At 40.3% G+C, this 25,150-nt stretch overlaps 2 protein-coding genes and 1 long non-coding RNA gene across 8 annotated transcripts; all 3 read right to left on the bottom strand.

Annotated features, from left to right (window-relative positions):
* Nucleotides 1-1,973: 1,973 nt before the first annotated feature.
* On the bottom strand, nt 1,974-7,031 carry LOC311502873 (calpain-1 catalytic subunit-like). Of its 5 annotated transcripts, none has more exons than XM_084565301.1 (22): nt 6,952-7,031; nt 6,622-6,871; nt 6,436-6,523; nt 6,203-6,318; nt 5,968-6,101; nt 5,674-5,872; nt 5,520-5,591; nt 5,266-5,351; nt 5,063-5,134; nt 4,696-4,853; nt 4,414-4,571; nt 4,262-4,273; nt 3,953-4,155; nt 3,764-3,809; nt 3,603-3,671; nt 3,459-3,516; nt 3,315-3,370; nt 3,114-3,182; nt 2,943-3,021; nt 2,709-2,822; nt 2,482-2,534; nt 1,974-2,156 (listed from the first exon to the last, which is right to left on the bottom strand). In XM_084565301.1, the coding sequence occupies exons 2-22, from the start codon at nt 6,844-6,846 to the stop codon at nt 2,130-2,132; spliced, it is 2,094 nt and encodes a 697-aa protein (XP_084421427.1). In that variant the 5' UTR covers nt 6,847-6,871; nt 6,952-7,031; the 3' UTR covers nt 1,974-2,129. The 5 variants fall into 5 exon arrangements, with proteins under 5 accessions (XP_084421427.1, XP_084421430.1, XP_084421428.1 ...); XM_084565304.1 differs by having other exon boundaries at nt 4,714-4,853; XM_084565302.1 differs by having other exon boundaries at nt 4,414-4,577; nt 5,683-5,872.
* Nucleotides 7,032-11,604: 4,573 nt separating this feature from the next.
* Nucleotides 11,605-12,740, bottom strand: LOC311502991. Of its 2 annotated transcripts, XR_014699568.1 has the most exons (4): nt 12,660-12,723; nt 12,259-12,315; nt 12,019-12,069; nt 11,605-11,779 (listed from the first exon to the last, which is right to left on the bottom strand). It is a non-coding gene; the product is annotated as an uncharacterized lncRNA (long non-coding RNA). The 2 variants fall into 2 exon arrangements; XR_014699567.1 differs by having other exon boundaries at nt 12,259-12,740.
* A 6,022-nt stretch (nt 12,741-18,762) lies between these two features.
* On the bottom strand, nt 18,763-23,714 carry LOC311502870 (calpain-2 catalytic subunit-like). The gene is made up of 21 exons (XM_084565296.1): nt 23,694-23,714; nt 23,352-23,613; nt 23,160-23,247; nt 22,927-23,042; nt 22,692-22,825; nt 22,347-22,596; nt 22,092-22,177; nt 21,889-21,960; nt 21,537-21,694; nt 21,255-21,412; nt 21,103-21,114; nt 20,770-20,969; nt 20,581-20,626; nt 20,420-20,488; nt 20,276-20,333; nt 20,136-20,191; nt 19,939-20,007; nt 19,770-19,848; nt 19,512-19,625; nt 19,285-19,337; nt 18,763-18,959 (listed from the first exon to the last, which is right to left on the bottom strand). The coding sequence occupies exons 2-21, from the start codon at nt 23,586-23,588 to the stop codon at nt 18,933-18,935; spliced, it is 2,082 nt and encodes a 693-aa protein (XP_084421422.1). The 5' UTR covers nt 23,589-23,613; nt 23,694-23,714; the 3' UTR covers nt 18,763-18,932.
* Nucleotides 23,715-25,150: the final 1,436 nt, after the last annotated feature.

The following is a 25,150-nucleotide window of genomic DNA, read 5'->3' as shown; positions in this document are numbered from 1 at the left end:
ACTCCTTCAGCCTAAGACATATAGGACTCTGGTGCTTCTTCTTCTTCATCTGCATCACCACAAATTCCTCCCTAACACTTAGAAGTATTTGTTTTGACAGCTTTACCAGAATTCTCCATCCTCGCGCACTTTGAGACACTCCTCCCGCACCTCCTTTTGCACAGTGTCCCACAGCTTTGACCTGCATAGATAGATAGATAGATAGATAGATAGATAGATAGATGCTTTATTAATCACAAACTGGATAATTTCACTGTTGCTGCACCGTTCCTGTAGCGTCCTGTAACGGAGTTGTCTGAGCCTTCTGGAGAAGGTGCTCCGTTGTCTGTCTATTGTGTGGTGGAGAGGGTGGTCAGGGTTATCCATGACTGATAACAGTTTGTTCAATGTCTTCCTCGCCACCACTGATTCAAATGTGTCTGCAGCCAATGATGGAGCCAGCCTTCCTGATCAGTTTGTTCAGCCTGTTGGCGTCACTGGCTGTAATGCTGTTCCCCCAGCAGACCACAGCAGAGAAAAGTGTGCTGGCCACCACAGACCGGTAGAATATTTCCAGCATCTTGCTGCACATCTTGAAGGACCTCAGCTTCCTTAGGAAATAGATTCTGCTGCAGGCCTTCTTGTACACAGCTGTACTGTTGGTCCTCCAGTTCAGTCTGTTGTCGATGGTCACTCCCAGTTAGTTCTGGAGGTTTCGGCAAGTGGGTGGATGTTGTCATTGACGACTACCTGCCAGCATACAATAAGCAGCTGCTGCTTGTGAGCTCCAAAGGGGAAAATGAATTCTGGGGTCATCTGCTAGAGAAAGCATATGCCAAGTATGTAACTATCTCACAGGAAAGAATTTGTGGTACAAACAACAGATTCAAGATTTAAAACCTCTGATTCCAAACATATTTCCTCTCTCCTTCAGAGTCTGTGGTTCATATGCAGATATGATTGCTGGGCTGCCATCAGATGTGTGCAAGGAGACAGAGACAGAGACAGAGATCAAGGCAGAGAGGATTACAGAGGCAGAGGTAGGAGGGATACAGAGAGGGAAGACAGGCAAAGGAAAGAACCCCAGAAGGAGAAGGCAGTGAAGAAAGAAGAAAAGGATTCAGAAAAGAAGGAAGCAGTCACTGAAGAAAGAAAGGAAAAAGAAGATGAACAGAAAAGGGAAGGTGAGGAGATAGAGGAAACGGAGAAGAAGGTGAACAAGTTTGCTGAACACATGGCCTACATGGCCAGACAGATGGCACGCTCTGCATGTAAGAGCTACATCGAGAAAGAGGAGGACTAAGAGTTGTCCAGCACACAATGAAAACATACCTGAACTGCACTCAACCTTTTTCTCAGTTGAATGGATAAGATTAACAAATGTTTTTGTTATTTTCTTTATCTTGAATAAATCCCATGGAAAGACAAAACCCAACAAGTTTCTTCTTCTGTCAATCGTTTTGTTACCCAAACCCACTGGTCCTTACTGAGGATTTAAATATTTATAGTTTCTATTACTGCCCAACAACAGCTGAGCTCTGTCGGTTTTAACAAATGTTCCTCAAACCGGTGGGAGTGGTGATTTGCTGCGGACTGTTTTCAGCTGTGAATTTATACACACTTGGTAACACTGGTGGGTGTTTCCTGCAACGGTCCAAATGAGATTGAGGTCAATAGCAGGAATAAGCTAAAAATTCTTGTTAGCTGGAACTCTTCATTGCTGGTTACAGTCTTTCCATGGGACAAAAATGATAGTGTAAAAGATTGCCAACATTTTCTTCAAACAACTTTTTGAAACGGTGCTCCGGAGGATGGACTAGTGTGGAATGACGTGGTGTTTATTCACTTTTTTATCAGATGTAGTCAGTAATTAATTAATAACATAATCACTTGTTCACAGTTTCCTTTTTCAGACATTTCCTGTTCTTCAGACATTTTCAGTTCGATATTAAATTCCATATTAAAAGAATGACCATTACAGAAGATAATTCAGAGTAAGACATTTTATTGATTCTTTTTCTTTTTCATTGTATTACTGCGTTACTGCGTTACAGTGTTTTCGTACAGGAAGACATCAGTTCTAATAAAAGCAATGCTCGGTTGCAGGAATCTTTTTTCACGTGTCTCCTGACGTCTGTGACAGCTTTGGTCTAGCTGTAGATGGTGTGGATGGACCACTGAAAAAAGAAAAGGCAGTTTAGCATTACTATCTCTAACTGTCTTTATGTTAAGTGCTTTCCATACACAATATAGAAATTTATAATAGTATAACATATAGCAGAAAGGGATGACCCAATACCACATTTATTAATGTCCAATACTGATGCTGCAGCCTCAATATTTGACTATATTTGAATATTTGACTTGTGATATTTATATATGGGAATGTATTAATGCTAGTTTTAGGTCAGATAATATGATTATCTTTTGCATGTTTGTATTAAGTAATGAGGAATACATCAATAGATGGCATCATGTGATAATACACTAAATAATACACACCTCGTCCCAGGTCACAGTCATCGTTCCATTGGTTGATTTGCGATTGAAAGTGTCTGCAAAGCAAAGCACTCAGGTTTATTTAATGCACTATGAGCTTAAACACATTTTGAAATGGATGAACAAAATGGATTTACTTGTTCAGCCCCACAGCCGTCTACATTCTGATCAAATTAACACCAAGTTTTATGTGTTTTTGTAAGCGATGTTAAAGTTGCCAGGTCACTCACCTGATGTGTATTGAAGGCGAAGCATGAGAGTGATGAACTGCTCCAAGGAGGTGGATGAGAATCCCGAATACCGAAACATCATCCTGCTAACCATGGAGTCATTCACATGAATTCCTGGTATGAACATAAAGAGAAAGTGATGAATACTCCAGTTAGAATATAGATACAACTCCAGATATAAAGGCTGTTCCTGTGGTTATAGCGACGTCCGGAAGCAAAGATAAACAGTCGTACCTGCAGCCTGAATTGCGTTCTGGAGCTCGTATTTAGTCAGAGATCCGTTGCAATTCAGATCAGAGCGGTGGAAGAGATCCTGAGGGAGATTTTTTTTTAAATCATTAATTGCTCATCACTAAGTATGTGTAATACATCACAGAGAGTTAGAGCTATCATTATCTGGATTACCTTGAATTCATGAATCTTCTTCCAGAGAATGGAGAACTCAGTGTAGGTCATCGTCCTCCTTTTGTCAAGCTGTGCATGTTAAGGATATCTCATAGAAGACATGACAAACTATTGCACATGAGAATGTTGCATTCCGACAGTCTGAAATGTTTTTGTGTGTTAGTGAAAAGGACAGGAAATCATTTCAGTATTTAAGGATACATCCACCATAGCAATCATGCTGCTGCAGGTGTCCACACTAAAGCCGCGGTAGGAGCCTGTGATGAAAAAGGAGTCAGAATTCACGACAAATTAATGTCAAGATTTCGGGTGTTTCGAGAGCACACGTGATAAAAGTCAACTCACCATGAGGAAACTGGTCATTCAGGAGCTTCTGGAGCTGCATGGCACTCAGCTCTCCGTTCTGACAATGGACACAGAAACTATGATTGATAGAGATCAGAAATAAAAGAGAAAGAAGTGAAGAGAAAGCAAAAAGTAATATCACACCTGATCAGCGTAGCGATTGAACAAGAAAAGGCTGACGTCAGTAGTTCCCTCATCTGGAGTTTTAGGGACCTTGAAGAGAACAAATCTTGTCAGATCATCACAAACATCTGTCTGAGTGAGAGGCTCTAAAGTTTACAAGTTTGTTTCTTTAAATTTCATACCTCTGCTTCCTTGTGGTCATCATCATCTCCTCTTCCTGTATGGGGGCTGGATACAGAGGAGAATGTGTTAAAGTCTTTCTGTTATTTTTGGAAAATGTCTGACTCTCATGGCAATCCTTCAGCATGGCTTAGATACTCAAATGGTGTTTAGAATAAAAGCCTTCGTTGCAGCATCTGAGAAGTCTTTACCTGATCTGAGCGTCGGCCTTGGTGTAGACAGTGAGAACAAACTCTGCATTTGTGTTGGGTTCAATGGTGGAGGGGATGATGACGTACTCTCCGGGCTGCAGACTATGCACCTCAATGACATCCCTTTTACGACTGTACATCTGTTGGTCCTTCACAGGCCTTTTTCCGTCAAAGAAGGAGGGTCCCAGGCGTCCTTTTTTGGTCTGGAATGAATATGGAACTCATTTTATGAAACAAAATTCTTTCCTGAGCTTTATTTATTTATGAGCCTATAGCTGAAGTGTGATACATGCTCTCCTGTGTACTTACCCCTGGTGGAACCTGTTAAATGTGAAACAGAAATGTCATTATATGGTTTTCAGATCAGTCGGAAACTCAGTAATTTCCACATTTGCTAATGTGAATTTTGTCTTATTAAATCATTGCTTGATATTTCACAGACAGTAGTTCAGAATGAACACCTTGAAGATGGTAAGTGCAGTTTGGTGGAACTTTCTCTCCTTGCGATGTTCCTGCTCAGGTTTCTGCATCAGGGAGAGTACGACGTTTTGGTCTCCCCTCTCCTTCTCGTCAATGATTTTCACCTGGATGCGGTACTGAGGATTTGTTGCAAAGGAGGCTACAGCTAATGACAAACATAGACGCAAATCGAGTGACATTTTAAAAGAGGGTTAAAGGGTAAAAAATATGAGAGATAAACCATATTGTTCCCAGTTAGCAGTAAGTGATTGAACTGGACTCACACTTATACAGGCTGCCACCTGCATTTATCCCTGCAACCCAGCTGCCATCGTAAGTCATGGATTTCCACTGGCAGGTATAGTCGCCGTCAAGGAAGTTAGGATTCTCACAGCAGATAGAAAGCATTTTGAAATAGACACAGAAGTCCTTCAGCTCCATCCTGGTAGACATGTAAAATGAAATCAAATGTTAACACTGAGCATAGAAACTTCACTCCAAGTACTGCTACCCCACATCCAAAGCAAAATTGTATGCTTGCTTGTTTTTATCATTTGTGAAGGCACCTTGTGAAGTCTTTCCACACTCATAGTGCATTTTTTTTTATAATGTTTGTACATTAGTTTATGACAGCGCTGCTGTTTGATTTACCAGAACTCTCCATCTTCATGGTTGAAACACTTCTCCCGATCTTCTTGGCTCACACTTTTCCACATATCGGAGCTGAGCACAAGAAAGACATCAAGGACTGAAAAGTGTAATGGAACAATGGAAAGGACTTATTTTTGCTTCCTTTCTTCAAAATAATATACACAAATTTATTTTTATTTTCTTTTAGGAATAAATTCAGATACTTGTCGTTCCAATTTCCTTTCCACTCCATTTTTCCCCAAGGGTTCATGATTCGCACCAGCCTTACTTTGGAGCCGTAATAACTGACCTGGTAAATAAATAAATAAATAAATAAAAATCAGAAACTTGGAATACTTCTAGAACTGTATGAGCAACCAGTGCAAAAATAATACTGTCAAAATCTTGCTAATTAAGCTCTTGTGGCTTTCATTTTGAGACTTCTTCTTGCATATACTTTTGCAGCGTCACTGTTTACCTCAGTCACAGCTGTGATGGAATAAGCATGTGCATCCACCAATCCAGTCTCGTAGTTGTTGTCCATCGTCCCCTGAAAGAGACAGAGATGGAAAACTAAGTTTAAAAGTCCTAAACAAAGGTGTGATTAAGAAAAATCTAACAAGAATTCTTACCATTTTTACCCCTTTCAGGTCAGTCCCACAGCAAATCATTGAATTGCACCCAGTGGCTCTGCTCAGCTGGAGCCACAGCTTCTCAAGACCTGAGGAGTGCTCTTCCTTAAAATTGTAATAAATGCTCACACCTCCGGTGAAATCCTTGCAGGCATCTGATGGCCTGCCAAAATTCATATCTGCATATGAACCACAGACTCTGAAGGAGAGAGGAAACATGTTTGGAATCAGAGGTTTTAAATCTTGATTCTGGTGTTTGTACCACAAATTCTTTACTGTGAGATAGTTACATACTTGGCATATGCTTTCTCCAGCAGAGGAGCCCAGAACTCATTTTCCTCTTTGGAGCTCACAAGCAGCAGCTGCTTATTGTTTGTTGGCAGGTAGTCGTCAATGACAACATCCACCCACTTGCCGAACCTCCAGAACTGAGGACAAAAACTAATTAATAACCACAATCTATCGTTCCAAAGTATTATGAAAGAATCCTTTTGACACACTGAAATAAACCATTAGATTAATTCTTTACCCTGAAGTGAAATATTCCTGCATAGTTATTAAAGGACTGGTCCATGGGCACAACTTGAACCATCAGGTGTTCGTGGATAGTCAGTGAAGAAATTGCCGCAAGAAACCAGCAGTTATCTGGTAGGTGAAGAAAGCAAATACTTCTCTTAAGTACTGCCACATAGTTCTCATTTGCACCTAAGCAAGTCAGTCTTTTTTGTTGTCTTCAGCTTCAAACCAGAAATCTTTCCTTACTCAGAGAGCCTTGGCCAAAGTCAAATCTAGAGGCTCCTTTTGAACGGAAAACTGGTTCGGAGTTGATGTTACGTGCTCTCAAGATTTCCTGGACAAGACAGTACACAAAATTAACGTGATGCTGACAAGAATTTAAATGCACATACAGAGAAAAACAGCAAAAAAACCCATTCTGAATCATGTTACCGAAGGACGAAGCCATTCCGGCAAGTAGTTCAAACCTAGGTCACCCAAGGAAGCGCTGTTGGGAGGGAATGTGCTGTCCCAAAACAGCCGTCCCTTGCGAAGGTTGTCATCTTTCAGCTGCGCATAGTCTTGGTTTTTGTACTTGGCAGGGTTAGACGGGCTTCCCTCGCTACCATCTTGGTAGCGCAGGTTGATGATAGAGGTGCAGGTTCCAGATGAAGGCATGTTGACCAAAGGCTTCAGAGGGACTCTGAAATACAAAAAGAAATATTAAGTGAGAGTGTAATTTAAAATGCAAAAGCAGATTCAGAGATGAACACAGAGGATTACCTGAGAGATGGGGACAACCAAGAGCTGGTTCTCTGGTCTGTGCAGTGCACTGCTCCTTTCTTATATTCACACTGTGTTATGTAAGTGGTGAGTTTATTGTGCCCTCAAGGTAATAAAGAAACCACAATGGGAGGGGAGAAAATATCTGATATTCTGATCTCTCTTGACATGTTGTGTTTTGTTAATTTATACTCAAAGGCAGACAAAACTTGCAGGTTAGCAATCAGATGTGAATGTATTTATTTATTTATGTTTACCTGTCTTACTTTTGTTTCATATCTCCTCTCACTGTGGCCCTGAATCAATCCTTTCTACTGCTTTTGTGCATAAACTTGGATGGATGTTTGTTTCGTGCTTTTTAGTAATTTCAATGAACATGAGAAATTTGTTGTGTCTGGCTAAACTGACATGTTAAGTCCACTGTATATCATGAGACAGAACAGAGAAATCTGCATCTTTACCTATCAAATTAGTCTCAAATAATTTTTTTAAACTAACACAACACACACACACACACACAAATAAAAACCTGGGAGAGAATTAAAAATATACAATTTTGAATAAAAAGAAGAAGGATCTTCTGATGTGGGAGTTGAATTATGGTAGACAACGCCTGTGAGCGCATAAGAATGAAACAATAAGAGTGGGTTGTATGTGAGTTATGGATGCTATAAAATCTACTCCAAATAACTTATTCATGTCATATGATGTAAAACTTTTCAACAAGCGGTACAGTTAACCCCCTAAGGGAATTGAGGAATTTATTTTTTCTCTATAGGGTGCAGGTGGGAATGGAAAAGAAAATGGTATGGAAAATGGTATCCATGGTAGTGCAAATGTGCCTATTGAGTTTCAGTGGAGGTTATTGCACAACAGTCTATGAAGGAGAGATTGATGGTGTGAGGAATTTGATGGCTTAAGGGCAGTAGCTGTTTTTTAATCTATTCATTCTGGATTTGATTTCTCTGTATCTTCCCAGAAGGCAGTGTGGTGAACAGTCTGCATCCAGGAACGGTGTGATCCTTGGAAATGCTGGAGCCAGCAGATGTTTTTTTGCAATGTAAAAATTGTAAAAATTGTAAAAAACAACAAAAAAACAACCAATGCACAAATCAAGCTAAAACATTTTCACCCCTTTTCTGAAATAATTATTTACCGTAACACAATCTTTTATGGTGCATGTGAGTGTGAATGGTTGTCTGTCTCTCTGTGTTAGCCCTGCAATAGACTGGCGACATGTCCAGTGTGTACCCCGCGTCTCGCCCGATGACAGCTGGGATAGGCTCCAGCAGACCCCGCGATCCTTCACAGGACAAGCGGTTACAAGATAGATGAATGAATGAATAAACAAGCAATCTTTTATCATAGGTGCCCAACTTCCTTTTTTGTTTTTTTTGGTTCAAAACAATTCCATGTCACTGCTAATATGCAAATAGTCAAAGGGAATTGCAACCCACAGTAGTAATAATTATTCCTCTGCCAGCATGGATGAGCTCTCCTGTGTTGGTGCATGCATTTGTGGATGGGTTGTTTGGTTTCCCGAATGTACAGGTCTGTGCACTTCTCGATACACTGAACAGCATACACCACATTACTCTGTTTTTGCCTGGGTGTTTTGTCTTTAAGGTGGACCAGTTTTTGCCCAAGTGTATTCCCTGGTTTGAAATTAACTGGAATCCTGTGTTTCCTGAAAATTCTCCGGAGTTTCTCCGACACCCCAGCCACGTACGGGTTGGCGATGTTCTTTCTTTTGTTGTGCTCCTCCTCTCCTTTTTGGGATATATTTTTGAGCCTTTGACAAAGGCCCAGTTGGGATACCCACATGTCTTGAGAGTTTGTTTGATGTGTTTTTGCGCCTTCTCTTTGCCATTCAGTCTTGTGGGTACTGTCTGTGCTCTGTGCTCTTCAGCAAGAGAGAGAACAATGGCCAAGCAGAGGCTTTTATATGACCTGATGACCTCAGAGGTCACATGCCACTGTCAGCCAGTGATAACTGCTGGGTCAGTTTACTCACACATCAGCAAACACAAACCACTGACCTTGTAGATGGTGAAGCCCATTTCGTGATATTTGACTTTGCTGCGGTATTCCTCATTAGGTTTCTGCAGCAAAGACAATAAGACGTTCTTGTCTCCCTGGTACTTTGTTATTGTGAGACGGTACTGTGGATTGGTCCGAAATATTCCTGCGTAGTTATCCTTGAAGCTTTGGTCCTGAGGCACCACTTGCATCATCAGTGGCTTACGGAAAGTCAGCGCTCCGAGAGATGAAAGGAACCAGCAATTGCCTGGATACAAGCACAGAGCACACAACTGCAGTTGAATTATTTCATGAAGCTTTTGCCTTTTTACGTTGGCTTTACAATACATTGACTAATTTAAGTTTGCATACCAACTCATCCTTGTTTGAAGTCAAACCTTGAAGTCATGTCCACAACAAATGAGGGATCATAATACCCTGTAAAAGGTCAGAGTCATTTGGGTTTTTCTTTTTTTTTTGTCCTCTTTTATAAAATTTGGACAAGTTTACTTACATGTGGTCAGAGCCACTCCACCTCGTTGAACTCCTCAGCTGTCTTACCCTCCAGTTTTCCCAGAGTTGAGGTTTGCTGGGAACGTTTCATCCTCAAAGTTCCTCCCCTCATTGAGCAGAATATCTTTGAGTATCCTTGCAATCTTGGCCTTTAAATTTCACAGGGCTTCCCTTACGTCCAGCCTAAACCTCAGTTCATGGTACTTTAACTTTAGGTCTGTTCAGTTTGGGGCAAATATTGTTATGCAATTAAAATGTGATTAATCAAGATTAATTAATTACAAAGCCTCTAATTAATTATTCTTTTTAATCGAGTCCCACCCCTACCGAATTTATAATCTTGACACGCTTATTAACAGCGAGGGTGAATTCATCCACTTGAACCTTCCCTTTGTGGAAGGTAAAGCCTTTGTTTGTTTTGCATCTAAACCTCAGTTCATGAAGGCAATGCTGGATCAAGTCAGTCAACCTCAGGACTGATGCACGTCAAACATGTTGTAACATTCAGTGAACAATAATTTGCATACTTCTGCAACATCTGTTGTGCAGAAAGGGAGGGATACTATGATACGTTTATCTCTTCTTACCCCATCAACCCTGGAGATACTCAGCAAGAGCATTTGCTACAAGTAAATCAGTCATTGTCTATCTGTTGTAAACACGGCTGTGCCTCACGTTTCCAAACAGAACACCGTATTGTGATGGAGGGAAACATGGCACTGGAACTAAGTTAGCATAAGAAATCAAACGGTTATTCTAAGCAAAGAGGAGCATTCTCAGAGTCAAATCAGACTGGAGGTTTGTAAGGGGGTATGGTCTAATAGAATGTTAGAGGAAGAGAAAAGGTCTCCAAAGCAGACACTTGAGTTGGGTTAAGACATACAGGTATTTCAAAGACAATACTGGACTCACCCCGAGTTTGGACCGCCCCTAAAGAACCACAGACACCCATTATGGAGTATATCTGTCTGTATACTAGGACTTATCTACCATTTAATTCCGTGCAATGTTTTCTCTTTGTTCCACATTTAACTGTTGTTCTCCAGACTGTGGTCATTTAAGATTGGGACAGTGACTGTATAGACTCCTACCTATTATCTATGTAACTTGTATTATGTATTTTTTCACACAGTGAAACATGTGAATTATCATGTCTGTATCTTTGCTGCTCTGGAGTTGGACATCTGCACCATATCATTCCCACCTTAGCTTTTAATTTTCTGGAATTTACACCTTCCAGTTTGCATTTTTATGGACAAGGATTCTTACTGCAGCAGGATACTGGACACAAGCTTTGCAAGAACTTCAAGACCAAAGAGCCCAACTGTCAGATTTTCCTCCATTTGACTTCAACCCTGCTGAACATTTATAAAGGCACTTGAACACTAACATTGTTGACATCTCTGGAAGCCCCCCAAGACACTGTGAGAACATGCAGCAATAACACGATTAAAAGGTTTTGCACAAACATGTCATCTCCATGCAGCTCAGAGGCTTGTCTTACCAAAGAATGAACAGACCACATGAGATTTAATTTCAAAGCTGGTTTACCGTTACTAGGAAAAAAAACAACCAAAAACCTAAAACCAGCACTATCTTGTCAATATGTCTGCAGGGGAGTATGAATTTGTTGGTGCAGTTGTAGCCTGTCTAGTTTTATCAGTTGAAGATCACTCTCCACAATGATTCTTTTGGCAGAAAATATGCCTCAAACTAACAGAATCACTTTCTTGTTTTTCCAAGGTAATAACACCTCAGACCAGTATTTGCATTTTGCTTTAAAATCATCCATCAGCTTCAGCTCACACCCCCTTAAAACATGTACTCATGAGGATGTTTAAATGACAGTTCTGAAGAGAAGTGGAGAAAACTAGTATGTAATCCTCATTTTTGAACACTGCTGAGAAACATTATCCACAAAGTATACTTTAAAAACAAAAAACAAAAACAAAAACAAACTTTGAGCAAGACTCAAGGACAAGTAAAAGTAGTTATTGGTTCTGTAATTGGCTGCATTTTGACTGGTGAGAAACTAACTACACTGCAAATAAAAATAAAAGCATGTGTCGATAGTGTCTTATAAGCGTTGATTTTGTTTGGGTCCAACATCACGTACATTAACAGACGCTCCCTTTTGAATGTATGATATTGCATCTCTAACTCAAAAAGTAGTTGGACAGTTGGTTACAAATAAAAAATTTTAATTTGTTAAACATTGAATCAATGCACTTTCACACAGTAAAATGTTCAACATGCCATCCATCTTCAGAACAATTTCCACTGGTCCTTTTGCCATCTGAAGAAGACAAACAGCTTGATTAGACACAAAAACTTAATGTTTATGCACTCCAACATCAACTCCACAGAAGAGGTTTATGGTAAAATATTTTCACTACAACCTGTTAATACTGCAATTAGTCAGTTCCCAGCAGAGGACATTACTGGACAGCCTTTCTGAACATTTTATCAGCAGGTATTTGCCTAGGTCTCTAGTTAAAAAGTTAATATTTCTGCTTATGAATGGATATATCTTACCAAATAGTGCATCCAGGTATACTGAGGCAGCATTGCAGCAACCATCTAATTCTGAATGACAAAAAAAAAAAACAGGTTTAGTTTGCAAATAATTTCATTCACATCCTGAGATGCTGCCATTTAATGTTCAGAAAACCGAGAGTCACCACTGAACAATCTGACGGTAATTCCAGCATTTTCAGTTTAGATTTCATCACAACAATTAATCATGACTATTTGTACAGCAGCTTAAAAATCTACCTGTCAAATCAACTTGACTGCAAACATCAGGCGACAGTCACGCTGGCAGAAGTGCACCTGTAATTAAAACAAATATGAGGGGGGAGATAAAGACATCAGAACATACAAATTGATTTTGAAAACATCCATCGAGTGCAACTTCAAGACTCAGAAAAGTGGATCAGAAAAAAATTGTCAGTCGTTGCATCAGACGGCACTTCCTATTCCAGGTTTTCATCATTGATAAAGCTGCTCAGGGATTCTTTGACCACTGGGCAAAGAAGTTTCAATGAACCCACTAATGTACAACATGAGCATTTTTGCAATTTTGTTGTATAAACCTGTTCAGACTTTGAAGCCCATTTTCAGTGTATGAAAGTGAGCTCACGAAACAAACATGACGCATCTATAATTTAACTTACAGTGATCATCTCAATAGTGCAGCTGGATTGACGATCAGTCACTTCTCAGCAGATCTGAACACCTTAAACAAGAAAAAAATAATTGTGAAACAAAGTATCAAGGGAATTCAGACGAAACGTTACCATCCTCTTGTGTTCAGAAAACCAATGATCACCACTGAACAATCTGCCGGTAATTCCAGCTATATCACTTTTAGTTTCATCACAACAGAAGTGGCTTCCATTTTACGACAAAATAAGGTGAAGATATAAATTTACCTGTATGAAATGAACTGTCAGCTGTGCTGCATTAGCTGGGAGCTTAGAGCGACACATGGCAACTTGTAAGAGAATGAAAACGACAACATTAGAGAAGCAACAGAAGGGTAGCTGTATTGTTTGTTAACATCAGTTGTCGGCACTTCATTTTAAGTGTCACTAAAGGAATGTTAACTTACCCATCATTCACACACTGCCATCAGGTGGCATATGGATTCTTACAGCTAACGGTCACCAGGGGCGCACTATCATGGAAGCGCAGGAGCGAGACAGACAGTTCGCGCCAGGTAACGAGAGCAAAACAAACCAAGTGAGTCCAAATGCAGTACGAGAGCTGCTTTTAAGTTAAAGGCGATCGATCTGGCTGACTTTTCTGGTATAGTAGGCTGGTTATTTTGATACAGTAAACGGCCGTGTTACTGCACCTTTACTGCTGTGTTGGCTGTTTTCGAAAAAGATGCTGGTTATTTTGTTGAGCAGCCGGCCTACTGCACTTTTGCTGCCGTGTTACAGGCAAGCACTTTTAAAAACGAATTAAATTTAGCCATTTAACGTTATTGCCTCGTCAAGCGTTGTAAGCTTTGTTTTTTGTGCACTACTACGGTACTATGACTCCAGGAAGTGCGCTAGGAGCTCACCGTTGTATTAGGCCTATGTGTGCACTGCACGAATGCTGTTTGTAATGTCAAAGATGTGAAAGTTTGATCGATTGATTGATTGAAAGATTTATTGTGTTTCTCAAATGTAAATAAATGGGACGCTTTCCAAACAGTCATTTCTGTCCCGACAAATCCCCTCCGTGGTAGAAGAAACCCTTACGGTAATTAAACATTAAAACACCATGCGGCTTATAGCCCAGTCGGGTGCGGCTTATAGTCCGGAAATGACGGTAGATGTAGGCCCTTAGTAGCACATTCACATCGTCGAAGAAAAACGAGATGATAAGGTCAATAAAGGTGTTTAACACACACCTTTACCCAAACGAGACAAATTAAGCACAATATATCATTTTATCTTTTATACTGTGCATCATCACTCCTCTTACCGAACTACATTGCTAACGTTCAACTACCGGATATAAGGAGAAATTGCGTCAACTTACGTGTGTTATTTGAAAAGCAGCGTGGAGTTGCATTTATTTAACTCCACTTTAAAGGTTCAATAAAGACTCCGGCAACACCACGACACCAGACTGAACACTGAAAAAGTCAAGGACCAGCAACCATTGACTGTACTAGCAACCAACGCTAGTGTTGCGTCGGTCGCGAATGATTCGTTCGTTTGAACGAATCTTTTGAGTGAACGTAGGCTACTGAATGGAATCACTTCATGAACTGATTCGTTCCTTTCTCAGTTCAGTTGAGCTCTGCCGCGAACGTGCCGTGCCAAGGACAGAATCAGTTCATGAACTGATTCGTTCCTTTCTCAGTTCAGTTGAGCTCTGCAGCGAGCGTGCCGGCCGGGAACTCTAACAATCAGACATTTGGTCACAAACACAGGCTGGAAAAATGCACGCACATAATGTTCGGTCTTCGGTATGTATTATTGCACCAGACGGAGCACCATATTTGCATTAGACCTACAGGGGAATACATAATATAAAACAGTGTATATAATACCCTTACATTAATACACGTCTATAAGCTCTGACTGCCAGGCAGATTTAAATATCTGAAGTTTTTAAAAGTAATTTCTGCTGTAGCTGTGATGTGTGTGGTTTTTATATACATATATATATATATATATATAAACTCCTCCTGCTGCTGTAGTGTTGTGTCACTCGCTACAAACAGAGGTGAGTCTGTCAGGCGATTCACGTTCGCACTGCCACTCATGATTGGCGAACGTAGGATACTGCAAGATTAGCGAATCAGTACGTTCGCGATTCTAGTGATCCTAGAATCTTACAGCGAATCACGAGGCCTGTGTCAATCACTCGCGTAGGCTACTGCTGAACACACAGATAGAACTGCCACTCAGGGCAGGGGACACGTTTAGTAACTGTACATGCTGTAATTAGCGCTGGCTTGTTGACATCCGTGTAGCACCGTGTAGTAGCCTATAAACTGTATAGAATAAAACGAGGCTAGAAGCTAACATGCTAATGTTAAACATGCTGTTATTTGACGGACACTTTCAGTGTGTATGTTAGCATGTACGTTAACATACTGGTGTTTAGCCGCAGTGGTAGCCTACTGTCATTTGTATTTTAGTAAGTTTTCTGTTGGCTGTACTACGTGCCACCGTGGAACAATAGACTAACCGATTCAGTCCGTTGTCTGCTAATTAGTATAACGTACTACGTCTTTGTGTCAATCTCCATTCATATATTTTAGTATTTAGTGCTCTAATGCTTGTGATTTGAACTTTTATTGGTCAACCGTATGGACTGATGTCGCAGATCGCCGGGCTGCCGACCACAGATACGCTGAGCGGTTGCCTTGGCAACCACCGGATGTGGATGCGTGTGACATCAATCAGGGCTCCTGCTACGGAACGATTCGGTGAACGAATCTTTTGAACGAATCATTTTAATGAACTGATTCTAGTGATTCATTACAGTCAAAAGAACTGCCGTGCCCATCACTACAGGTTGGTTGGGAGCGCTTATTAACTGTAACAGTCGCGGAAATAAAACGTCACTACTTATTTGCTTCTAGCTGCGCGCTACGTCGACGTGGAAGACGCGCTCAGTCGCCACCTGCTGGACAGGAGTGGGAACATCGTGTCACGTTTAAATATTTTTAAATCCATTTACATCATATATGCGAAAATTATTTTATCTTTTTAGTTTTTTTAGTACATCATTTAGCATCTGATTGAGATACTTAAGTAAGCATATATTTATAGAGAATTTGCTATCTTTTAAATGAGCTTTTATATATATTAAAAATGGAAAGTACTTGTATCAGCCACACTAGTGACTTACTAGTAATGTAGCCAGTTTTATTTATTACTTTAAACTTTTGATACATTTTGCTGTTCGGATGCGCTTTGGCTTATTGAATTAAACTGTGAATATTAAATGACTTGAATTATGCACTGAAATCAAAACTAGGCTTACAAAACCAAGAAGGGCACAGGTTTGCAAATTCAAGATTTTTTTTTCATGTTTTTTCTCATTGTGACGTGTCACCATGCTTGACATTTTTTAATGTGATAATGAAGGCTTTCACCTGTCAGATATCCTGGCAAGTGAAAATCAGACGCTTGTCTAGTGCAGATGAGAGTTGGTCAGATACCAAGTTGTGACACAATATTTCTTTTTCTAGAAATGAGAATTCTCAGAAGTGAGAATGAAGAATTGGCCGTTTGGTTGACAGTTTTAGTTTTGAATGAATTACTTTAAATGTAAATATGGATGGCCACCAGAAGAATGAATCAAGTGAATCTCAGCGGCAGGTCAGAGTAAAAAATATTCAAAAGACTATTGTGACTGGTTTTGAAGAGGATTTGGATGCTGCTTAGTGTTAGAGAATAATTGCTCTTCCTGATAGATAGTTTGTGTAGTTAATGTTAGATTACTGCTGGGGTCAGTTATCTGCCCTATTTTCTCTTTGAGGAAACATGCCAAGGCCATGGTCCCTTTGCCGTCTTCAATCTCACTGTCTGGCTGTCTACAGGCACAGCTGTAGAGTTGGATGATAATGTCCTCCGTTCCTGGAAGACAATTTGTATTTCCTAGTTGGTGTGAATGCTTATCTTCACGTTTATGTTCTGTAGCCAATGGATATTAACACATCTCCCCTTTGCTGCCTCGGCCCACCTTTCTAGTATAAGAATCTGAGCTTACTGTTTGTCCCTTAGAATTGAGGTGGACTCATGCACTTATGTTGTGATGACGAAGCTTCTGTTCTCCTTGATCGAGCCTAAATAAACTCCTTCAGCCTAAGACATATAGGACTCTGGTGCTTCTTCTTCTTCATCTGCATCACCACAAATTCCTCCCTAACACTTAGAAGTATTTGTTTTGACAGCTTTACCAGAATTCTCCATCCTCGCGCACTTTGAGACACTCCTCCCGCACCTCCTTTTGCACAGTGTCCCACAGCTTTGACCTGAATAGATAGATAGATAGATAGATAGATAGATAGATAGATAGATAGATGCTTTATTAATCACAAACTGGATAATTTCACTGTTGCTGCACCGTTCCTGTAGCGTCCTGTAACGGAGTTGTCTGAGCCTTCTGGAGAAGGTGCTCCGTTGTCTGTCTATTGTGTGGTGGAGAGGGTGGTCAGGGTTATCCATGACTGATAACAGTTTGTTCAGAGTCTTCCTCTCCACCACTGATTCAAATGTGTCTGCAGCCAATGATGGAGCCAGCCTTCCTGATCAGTTTGTTCAGCCTGTTGGCGTCACTGGCTGTAATGCTGTTCCCCCAGCAGACCACAGCAGAGAAAAGTGTGCTGGCCACCACAGACCGGTAGAATATTTCCAGCATCTTGCTGCACATGTTGAAGGACCTCAGCCAGCATACAATAAGCAGCTGCTTCTTGTGAGCTCCAAAGGGGAAAATCAATTCTGGGCTCCTCTGCTGGAGAAAGCATATGCCAAGTATGTAACTATCTCACAGTAAAGAATTTGTGGTACAAACACCAGATTCAAGATTTAAAACCTCTGATTCCAAACATATTTCCTCTCTCCTTCAGAGTCTGTGGTTCATATGCAGATATGATTGCTGGGCTGCCATCAGATGTGTGCAAGGAGACAGAGACAGAGACAGAGATCAAGGCAGAGAGGATTACAGAGGCAGAGGTAGGAGGGATACAGAGAGGGAAGACAGGCAAAGGAAAAAACCCCAGAAGGAGAAGGCAGTGAAGAAAGAAGAAAAGGATTCAGAAAAGAAGGAAGCAGTCACTGAAGAAAGAAAGGAAAAAGAAGATGAACAGAAAAGGGAAGGTGAGGAGATAGAGGAACCCGAGAAGAAGGTGAACAAGTTTGCTGAACACATGGCCTACATGGCCAGACAGATGGCACGCTCTGCATGTAAGAGCTACATCGAGAAAGAGGAGGACTAAGAGTTGTCCAGCACACAATGAAAACATACCTGAACTGCACTCAACCTTTTTCTCAGTTGAATGGATAAGATTAACAAATGTTTTTGTTATTTTCTTTTTCTTGAATCAATCCCATGGAAAGACAAAACCCAACAAGTTTCTTCTTCTGTCAATCGTTTTGTTTTCCAAACCCACTGGTCCTTTCTGAGGATTTAAATATTTATAGTTTCAATTACTGCCCAACAACAGCTGAGCTCTGTCGGTTTTAACAAATGTTCTTCAAACCGGTGGGAATGGTTATTTGCTGCGGACTATTTTCAGTTGTGAATTTATACACATTTGGCAACACTGGTGGGTGTTTCCTGCAACGGTCCAAATGAGATTGAGGTCAATAGCACATAGGAATGAGCTAAAAATTCTTGTTAGCTGGAACTCTTCATTGCTGGTTACAGTCTTTCCATGGGACAAAAATGATAGTGTAAAAGATTGCCAACAGTGGTTCCTGAAACCACTTTTTGAAACGGTGCTCTCATGGACCGGGAGACAGGAACGGGTGGACTTTTTATTTAAATGAAATAACAATGCTGATCTGTAAATATGAGTAAAACATTGACAACTTCATCACATACTGGAATGTAAATAGGAAAACTAAATCTTAATGCTCAATTTGGAGGATGGACTAGCGTGGAATGACGTGTGGTGTTTATTCACTTTTTTATCAGATGTAGTCGGTGATGAATTAATAAAATAATCACTTGTTCACAGTTAACTCTTTCAGACATTTCCTGTTCTTCAGACATTTTCAGTTCGATATTAAATTCCATATTAAAAGAATGACCATTACAGAAGACAATTCAGAGTAACACATTTTATTGATTCTTTTTCTTTTTCATTGTATTACTGCGTTACTGCGTTACAGTGTTTTCGTACAGGAAGACATCAGTTCTAATAAAAGCAATGCTCGGTTGCAGGAATCTTTTTTCACGTGTCTCCTGACGTCTGTGACAGCTTTGGTCTAGCTGTAGATGGTGTGGATGGACCACTGAAAAAAGAAAAGGCAGTTTAGCATTACTATCTCTAACTGTCTTTATGTTAAGTGCTTTCCATACACAATATAGAAATTTATAATAGTATAACATATAGCAGAAAGGGATGACCCAATACCACATTTATTAATGTCCAATACTGATGCTGCAGCCTCAATATTTGACTATATTTGAATATTTGACTTGTGATATTTATATATGGGAATGTATTAATGCTAGTTTTAGGTCAGATAATATGATTATCTTTTGCATGTTTGTATTAAGTAATGAGGAATACATCAATAGATGGCATCATGTGATAATACACTAAATAATACACACCTCGTCCCAGGTCACAGTCATCGTTCCATTGGTTGATTTGCGATTGAAAGTGTCTGCAAAGCAAAGCACTCAGGTTTATTTAATGCACTATGAGCTTCAACACATTTTGAAATGGATGAACAAAATGGATTTACTTGTTCAGCCCCACAGCCGTCTACATTCTGATCAAATTAACACCAAGTTTTATGTGTTTTTGTAAGCGATGTTAAAGTTGCCAGGTCACTCACCTGATGTGTATTGAAGGCGAAGCATGAGAGTGATGAACTGCTCCAAGGAGGTGGATGAGAATACCGAATACCGAAACATCATCATGCTAACCATGGAGTCATTCGTATCAATTCCTGGTATGAACACAAAGAGAAAGTGATGAATACTCCAGTTAGAATATAGATATAACTCCAGATATAAAGGATGTTCCTGTGGTGATTGTTTAAGCATCTTACTAAGTTATAGCGACGTCCAAAAGCAAAGATAAACAGTCGTACCTGCAGCCTGAATTGCGTTCTGGAGCTCGTATTTAGTCAGAGATCCGTTGCCATTCAGATCAGAGCGGTGGAAGAGATCCTGAGAGAGATTTTTTTAAATCATTAACTGCTCATCACTAAGTATGTGTAATACATCTCAGAGGGATAGAGCTATCATTATCTGGATTACCTTGAATTCATTCATCTTCTTCCAGAGAATGGAGAACTCAGTGTAGGTCATCATCATCCTTTTGTCAAGCTGTGCATGTTAAGGATATCTCATAGAAGACACGACAAACAATTGCAGGTGAGAATGTTTCATTCTGACTGAAATGTTTTTGTTGTTTAGTGAAAAGGACAGGAAACCATTTCAGTATTTAAGGATACATCCACCATAGCAATCATGCTGCTGCAGGTGTCCACACTAAAGCCGCGGTAGGGGCCTGTGATGAAAAAGGAGTCAGAATTTACAACAAATGAATCACGATTTTGAGTGTTTCAAGAGCCAATGTGATAAGTCAACTCACCATGAGGAAACTGGTCATTCAGGAGCTTCTGGAGCTGCATGGCATTCAACTCTCCGTTCTGACAATGGACACAGAAACTATGTTTGATAGAGATCAGAAATGAAAGAGAAAGAAGTGAAGAGAAAGCAAAAAGTAATATCACACCTGATCAGCGTAGCGATTGAACAAGGAACGGCTGACGTCAGTCGTTCCCTCATCTGGAGTTGTAGGGACCTTGAAGAGAACAAAGCTTGTCAGATCATCACAAACATCTGTCTGGGTGAGAGGCTCTAAAGTTTACAAGTTTGTTTCTTTAAATTTCATACCTCTGCTTCCTTGTGGTCATCATCATCTCCCCTTCCAGTATGGGGGCTGGATACAGAGGAGAATGTGTTAAAGTCTTTCTGTTATTTTTGGAAAATGTCTGACTCTCATGGCAATCCTTCAGCATGGCTTAGATACTCAAATGGTCTTTAGAATAAAAGCCTTCGTTGCAGCATCTGAGAAGTCTTTACCTGATCTGAGCGTCGGCCTTGGTGTAGACAGTGAGAACAAACTCTGCATTTGTGTGGGGTTCCATGGTGGAGGGGACAATCACGTACTCTCCAGGCTGCAGACTGTGCACCTCAATGGCCTCCCTACAAATGTACCTCTGTTGGTCCCTCACAGGCCTTTTTCCGTAAAAGAAGGAGGGTCCCAGACGTCCTTGTTTGGTCTGGAATGAATATGGAACTCATTTTATGAAACGAAATTCTTTCCTGAGCTTTATTTATTTATGAGCCTATTTGATGATGATTTGATTGTGAACACACAGCCGAAGTGTGATATATGCTCTCCTGTGTACTTACCCCTGGTGGAACCTGTTAAATGTGAAACAGAAATGTCATTATATGATTTTCAGATCAGTCAGAAACTAAGAAATTTCCACATTTGCTAATATGAATTTTGTCTTATTAAATCATTGCTTGATATTTCATGGACAGTAGTTCAGAATGAACACCTTGAAGATGGTAAATGTGGTTGGATGGAACTTTATCTCTCTGCGATGTTCCTGCTCAGGTTTCTGCATCAGGGAGAGTACGACGTTTTGGTCTCCCCTCTCCTTCTCGTCAATGATTTTCACCTGGATGCGGTACTGAGGATTTGTTGCAAAGGTGGCTACAGGTAATGACAAACATAGACGCAAATTGAGTGACATTTTAAAAGAGGGTTAAAGGGTAAAAAGCATGAGAGATAAACCATATTGTTCCCAGTTAGCAGTAAGTGATTGAACTGGACTCACATTTATGCAGGCTGCCACCTGCACTTATCCCTGCAACCCAGCTGCCATCGTAAGTCATGGATTTCCACTGGCAGGTATAGTCGCCATCAAGGAAGTTAGGATTCTCACAGCAGATGGAAAGCATACTGAAATTGGAACAGAAGTCCTTCAGCTCCATCCTGGTAGACATGTAAAATGAAATCAAATGTTAACACTGAGCATAGAAACTTCACTCCAAGTACTGCTACCCCACATCCAAACCAAAATTGTATGCTTGCTTGTTTTTATCATTTGTAAAGGCACCTTGTGAAGTCTTTCCACACTTCTATAATGTTTATACATTAGTTTATGACAGCGCTGCTGTTTGATTTACCAGAACTCTCCATCGTTACGGTTGAAACAATTCTTCCGATCTTCTTGGCTCACACTTTTCCACATATCGCAGCTGAGCACAAGAAAGACATCAAGGACTGAACAGTGGAATGGAACAATGGAAAGGACTTATTTTTGCTTCCTTTCTTGAAAATAATATAAACAAATTCATTTTCATTTTCTTTTAGGAATAAATTCAGATACTTGTCGTTCCACTTTCCGTTCCACTCCATTTTTCCCCAGGGGTTCATGATTCGCACCAGCCTTACTTTGGAGCCGTAATAACTGACCTGGTAAATAAATAAATAAATAAAAATAAAAATCAGAAACTTGGAATAATTCTAGAACTGTATGAGCAACCAGTGCAAAAATAATACTGTCAAAATCTTGCTAATTAAGTTCTTATGGCTTTCATTTTGAGACTTCTTCTTGCATATATGTTTCAGAGTCATTGTTTACCTCAGCCACATTTGTGATGGAATAAGCATGTCCATCCACCAAGTTAGTGTTGCCGATGATGTTCGGGGGAGTCCCACAGCAAATCATTGAATTGCACCCATTGGCTCTGCTCAGCTGAAGCCACAGCTCGTCAACATGACTTAAGGAGTGCTCTTTCGTAAGACTGTAAGTCATGCTCACACCTCCGCTGAAATCTTTGCAGGCATCTGATGGCAGCCCAGCAATCATATCTGCATATGAACCACAGACTCTGAAGGAGAGAGGAAACATGTTTGGAATCAGAGGTTTTAAATCTTGATTCTGATGTCTGTACCACAAATTCTTTACTGTGAGATAGTTACATACTTGGCATATGCTTTCTCCAGCAGAGGACCCCAGAACTCATATTCCCCTTTGAATTTCACACTCAGCAGCTGCTTATTGTATGTTGGCAGGTAGTCGTCAATGACAACATCCACCCACTTGCCGAACCTCCAGAACTGAGGACAAAAACTAATTAATAACCACAATCTATCGTTCCAAAGTATCATGAAAGAATCTCTTTGACACACTGAAATAAACCATTAGATTAATTCTTTACCCTGAAGTGAAATATTCCTGCATAGTTATTGAAGGACTGGTCCATGGGCACAACTTGAGCCATCAGGTGTTCGTGGAAAGTCAGTGAAGAAATTGCCGCAAGAAACCAGCAGTTACCTGGTAGGTGAAGAAAGCAAATACTTCTCTTAAGTACTGCCACATAGTTCTCATTTACACCTAAACAAGTCAGTCTTTTTTGTTGTCTTCAGCTTTAAGCCAGAAATCTTTCCTTACCCACACGGCCTTGGCTAAAGTCAAATCTAGAGGCTCCTTCTGTACAGAAAATTGGTTCGGAGTTGATGTTGCGTGCTCTCAAGATTTCCTGGACAAGACAGTAGACAAAATTAACGTGATGCTGACAAGAATTTAAATGCACATACAGAGGAAAAACAGGAGAAAAAAAAAACCCAGTCTGAATCATGTTACCGAAGGACGAAGCCATTCCACGTCATTATCCGGCAAGTCGCTCAAACCTAGGTCACCCAAGGAAGCGCTGTTGGGTGGGAAGGTTCTGTCCAGAAACAGCCGTCCCTCGCGGAGGTTGTCATCTTTCAGCTGCGCATAGTCTTGGTTTTTGTACTTGGCAGGGTTAGACGGGCTTCCCTCACTACCATCTTGGTAGCGGAGGTTGATGATAGAGGTGCAGGTTGCAGATGAAGGCATGTTGACCAAAGGCTTCAGAGGGACTCTGAAATACAAAAAGAAATATTAAATGAGAGTGGAATTTAAAATGCATAAACAGATTCAGAGATGAACACAGAGGATTACCTGAGAGATGGGGACAACCAAGAGCTGGTTCTCTGGTCTGTGCAGTGCACTGGTCCTTTCTTATATTCACACTGTGTTACGTAAGTGGTGAGTTAATTGTGCCCTCAAGGTAACAGGGAGGCCACAATGGGAGGGGAGAAAATATCTGATATTCTGATCTCTCTTGACATGTAGTGTTTTGTTAATTTATACTCAAAGGCAGACACAACTTGCAGGTTAGCAACCAGATGTGAAACTATTTATTTATTTTTACCTGTCTTACTTTTGTTTCGTATCTCCTCTAACTGTGGCCCTGAATCAATCCATTGAGTATTAATCTTTCTACTGCTTTAAGTGAATAAACTTGGATGGATGTTTGTTTCGTGCTTTGTAGTAATTTCAATGAACATGACAAATTTGTTGTGTCTGGCTAAACTGACTGTATATCATGGACAGAACAGAGAAATCTGCATCTTTACCTATCAAACTAGTCTCAAATCATTTTTTTTAAACTAACACAACACACACACATAAATAAAAACCTGTGAGATATAAATATACCATTTTGAATAAAGAGAAGAAGGATCTTCTGATTTGGGAGTTGAATTATGGTAGGCAAAGCCTGTGAGCGCATGAGAATGAAACAATAATAGTGGGTTGTATGTGAGTTATGGATGCTATAAAATCTAGTCCAAATAACTTGTTTATGTCATTCATTCATTCATCTTCTGTAACTGCTTATTCCTGTTAAGGGTCGCGGGACCTGCTGGAGCCTATCCCAGCTGTCATCGGGCGAGAGGCGGGGTACACCCTGGACAGGTCGCCAGTCTATCGCAGGGCTAACACAGAGAGACAGACAAGCATTCACCAACCAAAAACTATAGCAGCTAATACAAATACAATATATACCATAAAAGCACCTAGTAGCACACAAATGAAGTAATTGGTACAGTGAAGAATAGCAGTATTTTAAAACAGTAATCATTAAACAATGGTGCAAATGGTATCCATGTTAGTGCAAATGTGCCGATTGAGTTTCGGTGGGGATTATTGCACAACAGTCTATGAAGGAGAGATTGAAGGTGTGAGGAATTTGATGGCTTAAGGGCAGTAGCTGTTTTTTAATCTATTAGTTCTGGATTTGATTTCTCTGTATCTTCCCAGAAGGCAGTGTGGTGAACAGTCTGCATCCAGGAACGGTGTGATCCTTGGAAATGTAACTGGCTTTCTTCTGGAGCCAGCCCGTGCAGATGTCTCTGTTTTTTTGCAATGTAAAAATTGTAAAAAAACAAGAATCTTTTATCATAGGTGCCCAACCTCCTTTTTTGGGGGTTTTTTGGTTCAAAACAATTAAATGTTACTGCTAATATGCAAATAGTCAAAAGGAATTGCAACCCACAGTAGTAATAATAATTCCTCTGCCAGCAAGTGCTGACAGGAATGGGCCTTCTAAATATGTACGCTTTTCACATTTTCTC

The sequence above is a fragment of the Chelon labrosus genome, assembly GCF_963514085.1.
Source record: "Chelon labrosus genome assembly, chromosome: 17".
In the NCBI taxonomy this organism is placed as follows: Eukaryota; Metazoa; Chordata; class Actinopteri; order Mugiliformes; family Mugilidae; genus Chelon; species Chelon labrosus.
Note: the sequence above shows the minus strand (reverse complement) of the source record. Positions and strands in the feature narration are given on the sequence as shown.

Excerpts from the sequence above, each read along its gene's own strand:
- LOC311502873 (XM_084565305.1), bottom strand. The coding sequence starts at position 6,846 with ATGCCTTCATCTGGAACCTGCACCTCTATCATCAACCTGCGCTACCAA. Across the intron at positions 4,854-5,062 it reads CATGAAGATGGAGAGTTCTG|GATGGAGCTGAAGGACTTCT; the intron begins GTAAATCAAACA and ends CATGTCTACCAG. Across the intron at positions 2,157-2,481 it reads TGACTGTGACCTGGGACGAG|TGGTCCATCCACACCATCTA; the intron begins GTGTGTATTATT and ends TTCTTTTTTCAG.
- LOC311502870 (XM_084565296.1), bottom strand. The coding sequence starts at position 23,588 with ATGCCTTCATCTGCAACCTGCACCTCTATCATCAACCTCCGCTACCAA. Across the intron at positions 22,597-22,691 it reads CTGGAGAAAGCATATGCCAA|AGTCTGTGGTTCATATGCAG; the intron begins GTATGTAACTAT and ends TCTCTCCTTCAG. Across the intron at positions 21,413-21,536 it reads AGGTGGCAGCCTGCATAAAT|CCACCTTTGCAACAAATCCT; the intron begins GTGAGTCCAGTT and ends CATTACCTGTAG.